At 43.8% G+C, this 12,439-nt stretch overlaps 2 protein-coding genes across 7 annotated transcripts in view; one reads left to right on the forward strand and one right to left on the reverse strand.

Moving 5' to 3' along the window:
* The window catches only part of TMEM242 (transmembrane protein 242), a 40,460-nt gene extending 35,635 nt beyond the window's left edge, over nt 1-4,825 (reverse strand). The window contains exon 1 of the mRNA XM_057406531.1: nt 4,382-4,825. Coding sequence (XP_057262514.1) covers nt 4,382-4,682 — 301 coding nt within the window. The 5' untranslated portion in view covers nt 4,683-4,825. The remainder of the gene's footprint in view (nt 1-4,381) is intronic.
* ZDHHC14 (zinc finger DHHC-type palmitoyltransferase 14) overlaps nt 1-12,439 on the forward strand; it is a 124,466-nt gene that overhangs the window by 16,703 nt on the left and 95,324 nt on the right. For 5 of the 6 annotated variants that reach the window (XM_057406477.1, XM_057406491.1, XM_057406508.1 and 2 more), the window contains exon 1: nt 5,042-5,900. The exons of the other annotated variant lie outside the window; for it this stretch is intronic. In XM_057406477.1, coding sequence (XP_057262460.1) covers nt 5,650-5,900 — 251 coding nt within the window. In that variant the 5' untranslated portion in view covers nt 5,042-5,649. Of the gene's footprint in view, nt 1-5,041; nt 5,901-12,439 lie in introns of those variants that run through there. 6 annotated transcript variants of the gene reach the window in all.

Raw genomic sequence — 12,439 nt, forward strand, 5'->3', positions numbered from 1 at the left:
CCTTGTTTAAGGAAATAAAGCATTTGACAAAACGAATGACTGGTGCTGGTAAGACTCTAAAACATTGGCTCACTGTCCAAGCAGCGGTACAAGGAAAGGCAACTTCTGAAAAACAGCAAAAGGAGGAAAACAAAAATGGTCAGGAAAACAGGTAGAAAACTCTCAGCACTGTGTGCTCTTGACACTAAACCATATCACCCAAGGCTTCGTCCAACCTGGCCTTGAACACAACTTCCCTGGGCAACCCATTCCAGGGCCTCACCACCCTAACAGGAAAGAACTTCCTCCTTATATCCGATCTAAATTTCTCCTGTTTAAGTTTTAACCCGTTTCCCCTTGTCCTGTCACTACAGTCCCTCTGAGTGAATGAAGAGTCCCCCCCCAGCATCCCTATAGGCCCCCTTCAGATACTGGAAGGCTGCTATGAGGTCTCCATGCAGCCTTCTCTTCTCCAGGCTGAATAGCCCCAACTTTCTCAGCCTATCTTCATACGCTACAGTTTGGTAGTTCGTGTTTATTTAATCACTTACATATTTTGTCTGATAATGCTTCCAGCACAGTCAAGCAGATTCTGCCATGAAGCATGGTAACAGATGTTCTATATATGTAAGGTGATGTGTCATCTCAGCAAATTAGGTCCCCTGTTGTTTTAAGTCTTGCCCGTACAACACCTCCACACTGCAGAGAAAGAGAGCAGCTTTCAATGGCAATAGCTCTTTTGTTAATATTTTCTTAACAAAAAGATAATCTGTCTTCTTTTTTTTTGTAACTAAGTAATGTTGCTGCAACATACACATCTACTCCATGAAATCAACCTGGCTCACAAATAAGAAATCAAAAGAGTAGATACCGTAACAAATGATCCTACAAAGTTTTATGAAGGGAGAATATTTTTCCTACTGTGTCTATGGTTTAATCTATTCAGTGCCTCAAACCAATGTTTATTAGTGTTGTGAATAAACAATAACAAATGCTTTCAAGAACAATGTTGAATTGTGTGAAATATTAGCTGTATAAAGTCTTTTTTGTAGGGGAGTTTCCAAATAATTTTAAAAACAACTTCAAAGAGGTGTTGATAGTGTTTGTAATGTTTGCAGAAAGACATCACTAACACTCTAAATTCCAGTGCAGTACTGGTACTGATTAGGGACTACAACAGCCTGTCATGTGAAAAGCACAATGTGGGGCATTAGATGATCCTGTTGGAATCAAAGCAGATTCACTACTGAAAGTAAAAGTGTGTTTGTTCTCTGAGCATGACTTTTAGAATTATTTTTTCAGGCACGCCTCAAATTCCTTTATGTATTTCTCTCAACTGATATGGCTGAAGTTCACTTCCCAACCATAACATCTTAAAACCCAAGGGGAAGGCTGTGAAATGAGACGGCAGCTCAGGCAAGGTACTGGTATTGTTTACCAATGGTTTGCTTCTGTAGAGTGTTTCTGAAATTAGCCTGAGTGCTACCTTTAAGATAAGCCAACAATGGCATTTCTACATAAACTGTTTGCTCTATTCGCAATTGTCTAAAATATTTCATAATCTCAGGAGTGAACAGTGCCATTTGACATCATAAAGTCATTAATATTGTCAAAGTGCTGAAGGCAGTATGCTAATAAAAGCCTAGTGAAGACTAAAAATGCTTGTCAGTGAACCACGAAATTTGTCAGCAGCCTTCTGCTGGCACATACTGACGCTGGGTTAAGGAAGATAGAATTAAAAGTTATTAGCTGTTTATAAAGAACATTTCAAAGAACAAAAAATACTGTGATATCTGAGTTATGAGACAGCAGGCAAACTGTTGGCAACAGGTACTACACGAGGGAAGGAATAATGCAGCAGCATCTATTACATGTGGGGGGAAATGTAAGCCAATGCATCTGCATGAGAGATGGTATAGGAAACTGGTTTTACATTCTGCTGCCCACTTGCCAAAGGACTACTCCTTTATACCTTGCAGAGGGAGGCACCCCTCTTTTTTTTCCCATGAGGCAATAATGTTTTCCAAACGATTCTTGTGTATCAATAATACGGATTGTAGGCTCACCAGGAGTGTCTACCAGTCTTCTCTGTATAATTTGGTTACCAAAGTAATTAATTTCCTCCAAGGAAGGGGAGTATCCAGTGATGGTCAATCTGTTTCATGGTTACTTTGTTATCAGGCACTGTTTAGGGATAAATAATTAGCTTGTCATACTAAATTAAAGGGATAAATATTCCCTTCCAAAATTAGAAATGGAATTATGAAAATGGAACACATATTGCCTATGTATGAGAGCTCAGTTGCATCCTCACACTGTTTCTGGTGTCTCTGCTAGGACAACATTCAACTGTGAGAAATGTGGGCTGACTGTAATATATATCTAAACTTCTTCCAGAAATTTCTTCAGTATGCTTTGGGGTTTTTTGAACTGAGGATTCAATTCTACTGCATGTCCCAAATTAGTCCATCCTTTGTTGGTTTAAACTGAAAACCTTCCTAAAAGATGTGCCAAAGTAAACGCCTTGTTAGAGCTGTGCATGGCTGCTTATCTCCAGCAGTACACAGAATCATTTAGGTTGGAAAAGACCTTTTAAGACCAAATCCAATTGTAAACCCAGCACTGCTAGGTTCACTACTGAACCATGTTCCTAAGTGACATTATCTACACATCTTTTAAATACCTCCAGGGATGGTGACTCAGTCACTTCCCTGGGCAACCTGTTGCAATGCTTAACAGCCCTTTTGGGATGCCCTTTGGATTGGACATCCAGTCTAAACCTTCCCTGGCACAACTTTAGGCCATTTCCTCTGATCCTATCTCTTGTTATGTGGGAGAAGAGATCGACCCTCCCCTCATACAACCTCCTTTTAGGTAGTAGAGAGTGATAAGGTCTCCCCTGAGCCTCCTTTTCTCCAGCCTAAACAATCCCAGTTCCATCAGCTGCTTCTCACAGGACTTGTGCTCTAGACCCTTCACCAGCTTGACCTCTTTGAATGCACAGGGACACCATAGTAGGCAGAAAGAACAGCAAGCAGCTTTGAGAGTAGCTGTGGGAAGCCTCCCTCCCTGGGCTTCCTGCCACCAGTGCCATTCTTCACCAGGATAATACTGTGCAATAACGGCTTAGTGCAGGACTGCGTTTCTGAAAAGCTTTTCCTTAGCGGCTTGTACCTTTCTGGCCTGTGCCTCATGAAGTCAGGACAGAGTACAGGTCCGTACAAACACACCGGTGTTGGTGGACAAGCCTGTAACCGAGCATGCCACTGCTAAAGCAGTGGAACGTTTGCGTGTACGGGCATTAGTAGGGACATCCGCCTGGTGGCCATCTCACCAGTGCAGCCGAGGGCTTTGGGTGAGTGAGACAGGCACATGTGGTTTCGATGGCTGACCAGGGAGCAGCGGAGGACAACGCACCGCCTGGCTGCATGGATCGGGGGCTGTAGCCTCAGGCCTAACAGACACACAAGCTGCGGCCGCGGCCGTCCCAGCCCGCGGGGGCAGGTGGGAGGGAACGGCAGGGCCGTCTCGGGGTACGGCGGGTCCCGGCTCAGACACCTCGGGCCCGCTGAAGCAGGTATTGCCGCCTTCGCGGCAAGCCCGCCGGTTCTGCGTTCACCTCACCCCGGGCCCTGCCGGCGCTCCCGCACCACCCCCTCCCGCCGGGGCCGCTCGCAAGGCATGCTGGGGCTTGTAGTCCCTCCTACGGTCCTCCCGCCTCCGGAGCGCCTTCACGGAAGCTGCCGAGCGAAACTACAACTCCCAGCAGGCGGAGGGGGGCTCCCCGAGCGTCCGCGGCCGAGCCAGCACGGGGAGGGAGGCCGGTCCCGCTAGGTCGTGTCGCGCGGGCGAGTACCAGGACGGGTCGGCTCCGCCCGGGGCTGACGGCAGGCATCGCTCGCGCCTGTGTGCGCGCGTGCCGGGGGCGGCGAGGGCTCAGGCGGCGGGAGCGGGTCTCCAGCGCAGGCACCGCGCCCGGCCCGGACTCCTGTATCCGCACGGCTGGCCGCTACCCCAGTGGCGGAGGCGGCGATGGGGGACAGTTAGTGCTGTCGCCACGCTCCACCAGCCGGAGGGAGGGCTGGGCTCGGCTGCATCGACGGCGCGGCGTCCCCAGCGCTGCTGGTGCGGGTGACCTGCCTGCCCCCTCGGCAGGAAGCAGCTGACTGACGGACCGACCGCGGCAGGGGGTGTCCGCCTGTGTGGTCCCGTCCCTCGCCGCCTCCTCCCGCGGGCGGCCGCCGCTGCGGTGGTTGCCGCCTCTCCCTGAAGATGAGGAGGCGGCAGCTGCTGATTCTGGGTCTGGCTGCTGGGGAGAAGCCTGGATAGAGACTGTGGAGAAAGCGGGGAGAGAAAGCCGCCGCTCTCCAGCTAGCGGAGGGGAGCCGGGCGTTTTCCTCACCTTGCTCCGGCCGAAAGCCCAGCCGAACCAGAGACGCCGGCGGGAAGCCGCTCCTGTGCCCCGGGGCGGGGGCAGGATGCGGGGGGGGACCCGGCACCGCCGCGGGCCGTGAGCGAGAGCCTGCGCTGCCGCAGCGTGCGAGCGCCCGCGGCGGCCGTGAGGCGGGAGGCGAGGATGGTGACGGGCGGGAGAAGTTCCGCAGAGATCTCCCACCGGCTGCGAAGCCTCCCTGTCCTCTCCGTTCCCCAACGTCCCTTCCGCACGGCCGCCCGCTCCGAGGGGATGAGGCGCTGGGGAGCATGAGGCGGCGGCTGGGACCTGTTGTGTAGGGGAGGCGGGGGTTAAGCGCGGCGGCGCGGAGCGTGAGGCGGGGGAGCGGCTCTGCGGGGAGGGGGCAGAGGATGAGGACCTGCTTTCCGGGCGCTGTGTCTGTCGGGGACCGGCTCTGCCCCGCGCTGCCTCGGGTTCGGGAGACTTCCCTGCGGCGGAGCTGTGACGGGAGGCGGGCCCGCGGCGGGGAGACCCGCGACCCCGGCTCTGCGGCGAGCAGCGGCCGCTTCGCCCTGGACTAACTGCGGCGGCAGGGAGAAGAGCGCTTGAAGTGTCTCGGAAGCTGGAGTTGCAGCCTGGCTCCTTTCTCCCCCCCCTTCGTTTTTTCCTCCTCCTTACTGATCTGTTCCGCGCCTTTCTTGAGGGAACGTTTTAGGAATGGTCATTTTTAGCAGTGAAATCTGCTGCGCGAAGGAGGATTATAACAAATCTCTATGAATGCTAAACTCGATTGCTAAACCTTGCCTTGACCAACCTTCTGACCCTCGGAGAGCTCTCTCAGGGTGCGCGTGGGAAGGAAAGAACAATCTTCCCATTTGAAAATAAACTTGAAAAAAAAAAGACTAATTTTTTTTTTTTGGACAGACTAACTGCTTTATAATTCTTTTTTTTTTTAATTTCCTTTTTCTTGTTTTGTGATAAGTTGTTTTAAAAAGGATTGTCTTACATGGTGGTTTTGTAACTGATGGAGGAAGCTGAAGGAAGGATCCCTGTCAAGCGTTTCTGATGTGACAGCTTTGGTTTCTGAGGAGTTAAGTGGTGTTTGCATGATACACCTATTGCTAGCCTGGTAGAGACTCTTTTTTCATCTTTTTATTTGCTTTTTTTAATTAACTGGGGCTGGTGGAGAGGGCTGTCTTGGTCGGAAGACTGTTTGCACACATTTATATATTGTATATATTTTTGGTGGGGTTCTCCCCACATTTTACTCTCCCTTGATGACACCTGGAGGTAGTAGTGGGCCCATGAAAGACTGTGAATACAGTCAGATCAGCACACACAGCTCTTCGTCTCCCATGGAGTCTCCCCATAAGAAAAAGAAATCGGTTCCCAAGAGAAAATGGGAGGTTTTTCCTGGAAGAAACAAATTCTTCTGCAATGGGAGGATAATGATGGCTCGACAGACTGGAGTCTTCTATCTGACTCTTGTTCTCATCTTGGTCACCAGTGGACTCTTCTTTGCATTTGAGTAAGTGACATTAAAGTCTTTGTATCTTCCTTATCTTTCTCTAGTTACCTGTTTTCTGACTGAAAGGAAACTAATCATGTTTAGCCAGATATCATGGAGAATGCTGACTGAATTCAGCTAATGTTGGTTTATATAATTGAAAATATTACCTGATAAGATGCTGGGGGCATAGGATCCAGTTTTGGTTATCACACTGTGGAAAACTGATGTTTGTGGATTAAGGTTGTAGGGTTTTCATGCCACAGGTTTCCAGCTCTTGCTGATGTTGCAAGAAGAGTGTAAAACAGCAGGTTTGGGATGGTCAGGAAGTTATGTACCTTCTTGTCTGTGAGTTACTCTGCTGAGAATCAAAACTGGCAGGTGCAAAAATACTTTTGTAATCTTTTGTAACAGAAAATGCAAGGAAAGCAGTATCTTTCATCAGTTCATGGGTTAGGCATGATTTTAACTGAAAATGAAAACCAAAACCCAATAAAAAACTAAAGCCAAAACCAAGAGCATATACCTAGCATGTGCAGTTTTGCATATACCTAGCTTTCCACCGCTAGGTAACAGCATTACTTTCTGTTTGTGATTATAACTTGTATGTGAGTTTGGTCTTAGTTTAAGTTGTATCAGTTTTGGAAGTTTGGGTTTTTCTTTAAGCAAGCTTTTGATGTCCTCCTAGGGCTTTTTTCTCTGTTGCTCTGAATCTTCTGGAGTCCTTTTCATTTATATAAAGTGGACACACGGTGACAGCAGATCAGATATACTGATTTTTGCACTTATGTTGGAATGGCTAAATGAAATATGTATGGCAAGAAAGAATTAGGCACATGATATGGACAATATGCTTCGACTTACTTTTTTTAAAGAGTTCCCAGATGCTCACACTGCAAAAACACTGGCTGTAGTAATAATTGAATTATTTTTAAAGTGTTAATGCTGTTTTACCTGTTCTAAACTATAGTAGCTTGGCTTGTGGCAGGAAAAAAAATCTTCAAATTATGTATTAACAGCTCTTACTATTTTCTTGACTAGAAACTATTATGTATAAGTAAGCTTCAGTGCTGCTTTCAGAAATTATGTTCACTTTGATGAGTGATACAGTTGAATGACGAAAGTCATTCGTTACTTGGTGTCTTCCAGGAAGATGCCAGTGATGTTAGCAAACCATAAATTGCACCAGTTAAATGCAGACCATGTTAACATACTGATAGTAGTAAAGGTAAAAATGCTCAGCAGGTGACCAGTTGCTGAATATATCTGTGAGCTCGGCAAATGAATTGTCTTCAGTGGGCTTCAGGTTACTTTAGCGTGATGCTTTAATTGTAAATCTTATGCAGACATTACAAAGCTGCTTGAATATGCTTTGAGTAGCTGAATAACAGTCAATATGATATCCATATACTGCAAATGTGTTTACTTTCCTGGTTTTAAAGGGGTGTTAAAGGTGTAACCTGATAGCACGCAGTCCTGATGCAATACTACTCTATTCTGTGTGTCATGATTAGGCTTAATTTTGGAAAGCTTTTGGGTGGGAGCAGATATCTGCATCTCTGTGCAGCCTCATCACCTTCAGCAGAGCCTCTGAAGGGAAGTGCTGGACTGCCTGCAAATACCACAGTGTAAATGTGGGATCAAAACTGTAATGTTTTATAATCATGATTGTGAAACTTATTTATTAAGCTACAGTTTATAGCTTATTTAGATGTCTTAACACTTGGTTGCTTCAGAGAGAAATATTCTCTGCAGCTGCATGATTCAGAACTGCTAAAGCAGGATGAGCTTCTAGCAGTTCATCACCTTCCAATTTCATTACTACTGTGAGTTATGTGTACCTACCAAAGTTGAACACTACAGCTTCTGTCATGTCTTTGAGCTTATTTGGAGTGATGGACGACATCTTTAGTCAAGCTGCAGCATTTTTTTATATATAATTGGTGCTTATTCTAACTGGCAGTCTTGAAGCAGGGAAAAATCTTCAGCTTTATGTAACTATATAAATTCTCTGTGTGTGTGTGTTTGCTGGTCTTGAGTCATTCTTGTATCACTTGCACTCTCCTTTTAAGGAAAATCAAAGTAGAGGGTGGCAATGATAATTTATTTTTATAATAATAAGGTAGACTTTGTTTTTTAAAAAGCACTTACACTGGAAAATTATTACTCATCCTCTGGAGGCTAATTAAAAAAACAAACCCTAAGACTATGAGAATGGTGTTGAGCACATTTGTGATGTTTGGACTGCAGAAGGTTGTTGATTTTACAATGAAAAGGGATTTAGAATGAAAACAGGTAATCTCTGACTAAAAAGCGTTCTTTTGAAGCAGTTTCCAAGTGATAATCTAAAGTTACTATTTATTGATCAGTTGATGGCATCTCGAGGAGTTAGTGTCACTTCCATTATTTGGCTGACTTGGTTATGGTGCTCCTCGTTAACCACCAGAATGACAGAAATGTGTTTCAGTTGTTTGTGTACAGGTGGGTCAAAGTGATTTTTAAATGGGCATGTGGAGTGTCTGAACTGTAAGCTCAAACTGTCATTGAAGAGGAAAGACACCCTGTATGCTCTTGCAATTGTTTGGTCTTTTTGCTACAGGTGAAATAAATGATTTTGTTCCTTTGGTTTTGGAAACTGGAAGATAGGTATCACATTCGGAAACTGGAAGATAGGTACTCATCACATTCCCAGTCATTCCCCGGTTGCAGCCTGTGAAGTGGGGGTGTAGGAAGGATAGGACTTTGACAGCTAATTCCTGGGGAAGCATCATGCTAACATAAACAGTTGTCTTTTACTCTTTTGGCTTCATTCATTCTTCCAACATGATTTCGCCCCGACCCTCCTTTTATTTTACTGTTGACACCCGTTCATCCAGAGCTACATCTCAGGTGCTATGGAATCCTGTCCAGGGGAGAAATACACGTCTCTGAGTCAACAAACCCTAGTTCTCCAAAAGCAAACATATGTCATACATCTTGACCTGTATAGCTTTTGACATTGAACCATGCCTTTGCAGTCTTTTGTATTTATACTCCTGTGCTTTTTCCTGCCTACTTTTCCCAGTACCTACTGTTGGTTGGTTTTATTCCTTTCTCTCTGTTGACTTTTATCTCTCATATACTCCAAATACATCACCATTTCTCCCTTTTGTCATTTCACTGTTATTTTCATTTTTGAAGAGGTAAGCCAGAATTTGCTTAAAAGAAAACAACAATCTAGGAGCTTTCAAGCTGGTAAAATATTTATAATTCCTGCCTCCCTGCTTTTCCAGAGGTAGAGAATGGAAGTAACAAACAGTTTTATTTCTGTAACTTATCTATTAAACGTAACATGAATTATTGCAAGAACTTCTGGGTCCCAAGAGGGATGCTGTGCTTGAGGTATTCTTAAAAATGCCTATTTCAAAATGCTCAAGATGAGGCACTGCAAATTATTTACTTTGTCTTTAAAATTTGGGTATGTTATTTTATTTTGGAAATATATTTCCTAACTCTAACCCTATGATATTCAGCCTTTTTTCTTTTTTTCTTGCAAATTTGGCTTTGTGTTGCACTTCCTTTTTTTCCTTTGCCTTGCCTCATTACACAGACATATATATTTTTTAAACTATTCAGTGCTCATGTAAAGTAGCTGCATGAAAGCTTGGAAAACAAATTCCTTTCCCCAGAGCAAAGACAGCATCCATAACTGAAGGGCAGATCTCACTGCTGTACTTAGCCAGTTCAACCGCTGTATTTACATAATTTAAGTCCTTTATTGGTGCAATAGAGAGGCAAAACTAAGGCACTTCGTACTGCTTTTATGCAGCTAGGTATGCATAGTCAAAAGAGAAAAGAACCCTTTATTTCCATGGTCATCTGGAGTCCTATTTTTGTAGGTTACAGTAAAGCAAAATGGAGGCTGAATGACATATTTAACACAGCAGGATATGTAAAACAAACATCTTGATGTTAAATGGCAAATCTTAGATGAATGCACAAGCTTCACAGGTTCCAGAGCAGTGGTAGATGAGTTTGGCTGCATTACTACTGTGAGTTAACGCTGCTTCTGTGTGCCAGCTCCCTTTTTCTTGGACCTCATGGTGCAGGTAGCACGAGAGAACATGTCTGCACCTGAGCTGCTTCAGGTCAGGCAGGCAAATTAAACTTCCCATAAAAGGTGGGTTTAAGTGAAGATGCCAACTGAACTGAATTGACTCGGGCACAGTCATGTTTTCTTCTATCCAACTCAGTTGCAGGGTGAGTGGTTCTGGAAGAAGGTTGGAGCAGATGGTGGGATGCCGGAAGGGCTGATGCAGTGCAGCTTTTTTCTCTGTAAATGTGAGTCAGAGCCCTATCACTTCTGATACCATTTAAAACTTGCACTGATTCAACAAACTGGAGGGTTTGGGGTTTGGGTTTTTTTTGAGCTGGTTAACAATTTTTGTGTAATTGCACTGTCTTTCAAAAAGGATGCTGGAAAATTATTTAAACTGAGATTGTCCATGTGCATGTGCATACAAATCACTGCTTTCTGTCTGCTCTTGCAGTCACTGGCAACCTGCTCCATGCCTCCCACCCCGAAAACCAGTGTGACTGGAGGACATTTATGAGTCACACTATCGGGTGCAGTGTAGATTGTTCAGTATTGAACTTCTGTAGCATGTACTATGGCAAAGTGGTGTAACTCGCTGCTCACTGTGACAAACCTCTATGTGTAAACATAGCATCTTCACTGTGGTATCAGCAATTGTCATCGTCTTATGGCGAATGTTCTGTGGTCTTGAAAGAGGTGGATTCTTAATGTGAGGTCCTATGCCAATTAGGTGGAATGTTCTTAATCTGATAAGCCTCCTTTATCTTTCTTCCTCTTGCTCTTAGGACGAGTAGCTTACTTGCATCTTTTGATGTCCTTACACAACGAGTTCCTTAGCAGGAAGTGCTACCAGTGTGACTTCAGGTATTAAAGGCTGCTATAAACATTTCCTGCTGAAGATGTCAAAATGGATTTCAAAGCAAAAATTGTGGCATATAAACTGGAATGATCATTTAACAAGAGAACTGCGTCCTTTTCTACATGAAGGGCAGTAGCTGCCTAATAGTGCAAGTGGTGTAGGCAAGTGCACTGATGAATAGGTGTTTCCCCCCAACCTGCAATTTTCTTTGTTTAAAAATAATCTGTCATTAACATTAAACCAAAGCAGTATTTCTGTTTCTCATTTTGCCATATTATACATCTCTGACAGTTTAGTGAAAAAGACATAGAATGCAGCAATTCTAATTTTCAGGGTTTACTTTTTGTATTGAATTTATATAGAAGTACCAAATAATACGGTAAATTCCTAAGGGATGGCATGCATTCTAACCAGATGTTGTTTATTCTTTGCACTTTAATTACCCTGAAAATGTTAGCTGCAGAATCTAATATCTTTCAGGTACAAAGTATATCTAATATTTTTCTCCTTTGATAAGGGACTTTCCTCAATCACAAAAAAAATATTATGTAATCCATCTCTTCTAAGTTTCCAGTGATCTATCTGTTCATGGCTGCTGAAGTTTCTCCCTGGCCAAAAGGGTATAGTTTTGTACTACCCTAACTTAAACTAGCGCTTCACTGAGCAGGTACCTCAGTTTAATCTTTTAAACCTGCTTTGAATGAATAGCATGATATAAACTGAAGTTGTTTCACCCAGAGATGTACCAGTAACATTTGATATTAGGTCATGCATCTCTACTTTTCAAGGCTAGATCTATTTATGTGGAAATGGATAATGACTAAGTGCTTCAGTTTTTCAGAGTGAAATTCTGTGAGGATAACCTCTTTTACTTTTGGAAGTCAAACCTTCTTTAGTTCTCCTGAAACTACAGAGGCTTTTTATGATTTTGTAACACTTCACTTGTTTTCCAAAATAAATGTTAAAGAGCTTTTTTCCCAGTGTTGTTTTGGTTTGGGATTTTTGTTTGTTTGTTTTTTTTTAATTCAGCTTAGTTGATGGCCTTTATCTGCTGTTTCATGGAGAAGATAAGTTTTGAACACGAGTTTTTGTCTTTAAATTTCCTCCTTTCTCCCCTATAGTTCTAGTTGTATTTCCACTTCTTTTTTTTTTATTTTCCTTTTTTTTTTTTTATTTATTTTTGCAGAGGTGGGGGACAATGAAAACAGGGAGTGTAACAGTGCAAGAAGTGATGTTGGCTTCTCAGATACTATGTCCTCTCAGGACCTGGAGGAAATCCCTGTGTAGCTTTGGACCATTGGTACATGCACATCTTCAGAGTGAAATGTGAATGTTTGTGCTCTTCTTTGCTTGATGTCATTCTAACCTCTTGGAGAAAGAGAGGAAATTTCATCACAGCCTGCTGGGTGATGGTTTTCTATGTTCATCATAGCTCAGCATGGTTCTTGTAGCTAGGTGTAGATTCTCACCTGGGATATTTGATATCCTTTCCAGAGTGGGGAAAAAGGAAATTTTCAAAGTTTGTTTATTATCTATATAAATGTCTTCAAGTATTTACAAATGCTGATGAGTAATACTTATCTACGTCTTCATTCTCCAGAACATGAGGTTAGACTTGTAATTTTG

The sequence above is a fragment of the Pezoporus wallicus genome, unplaced genomic scaffold (genome assembly GCF_028554395.1).
Source record: "Pezoporus wallicus isolate ANWC-B61680 ecotype Strahan unplaced genomic scaffold, APGP_CSIRO_Pwel_v1 contig_3817, whole genome shotgun sequence".
NCBI lineage: Eukaryota > Metazoa > Chordata > Aves > Psittaciformes > Psittacidae > Pezoporus > Pezoporus wallicus.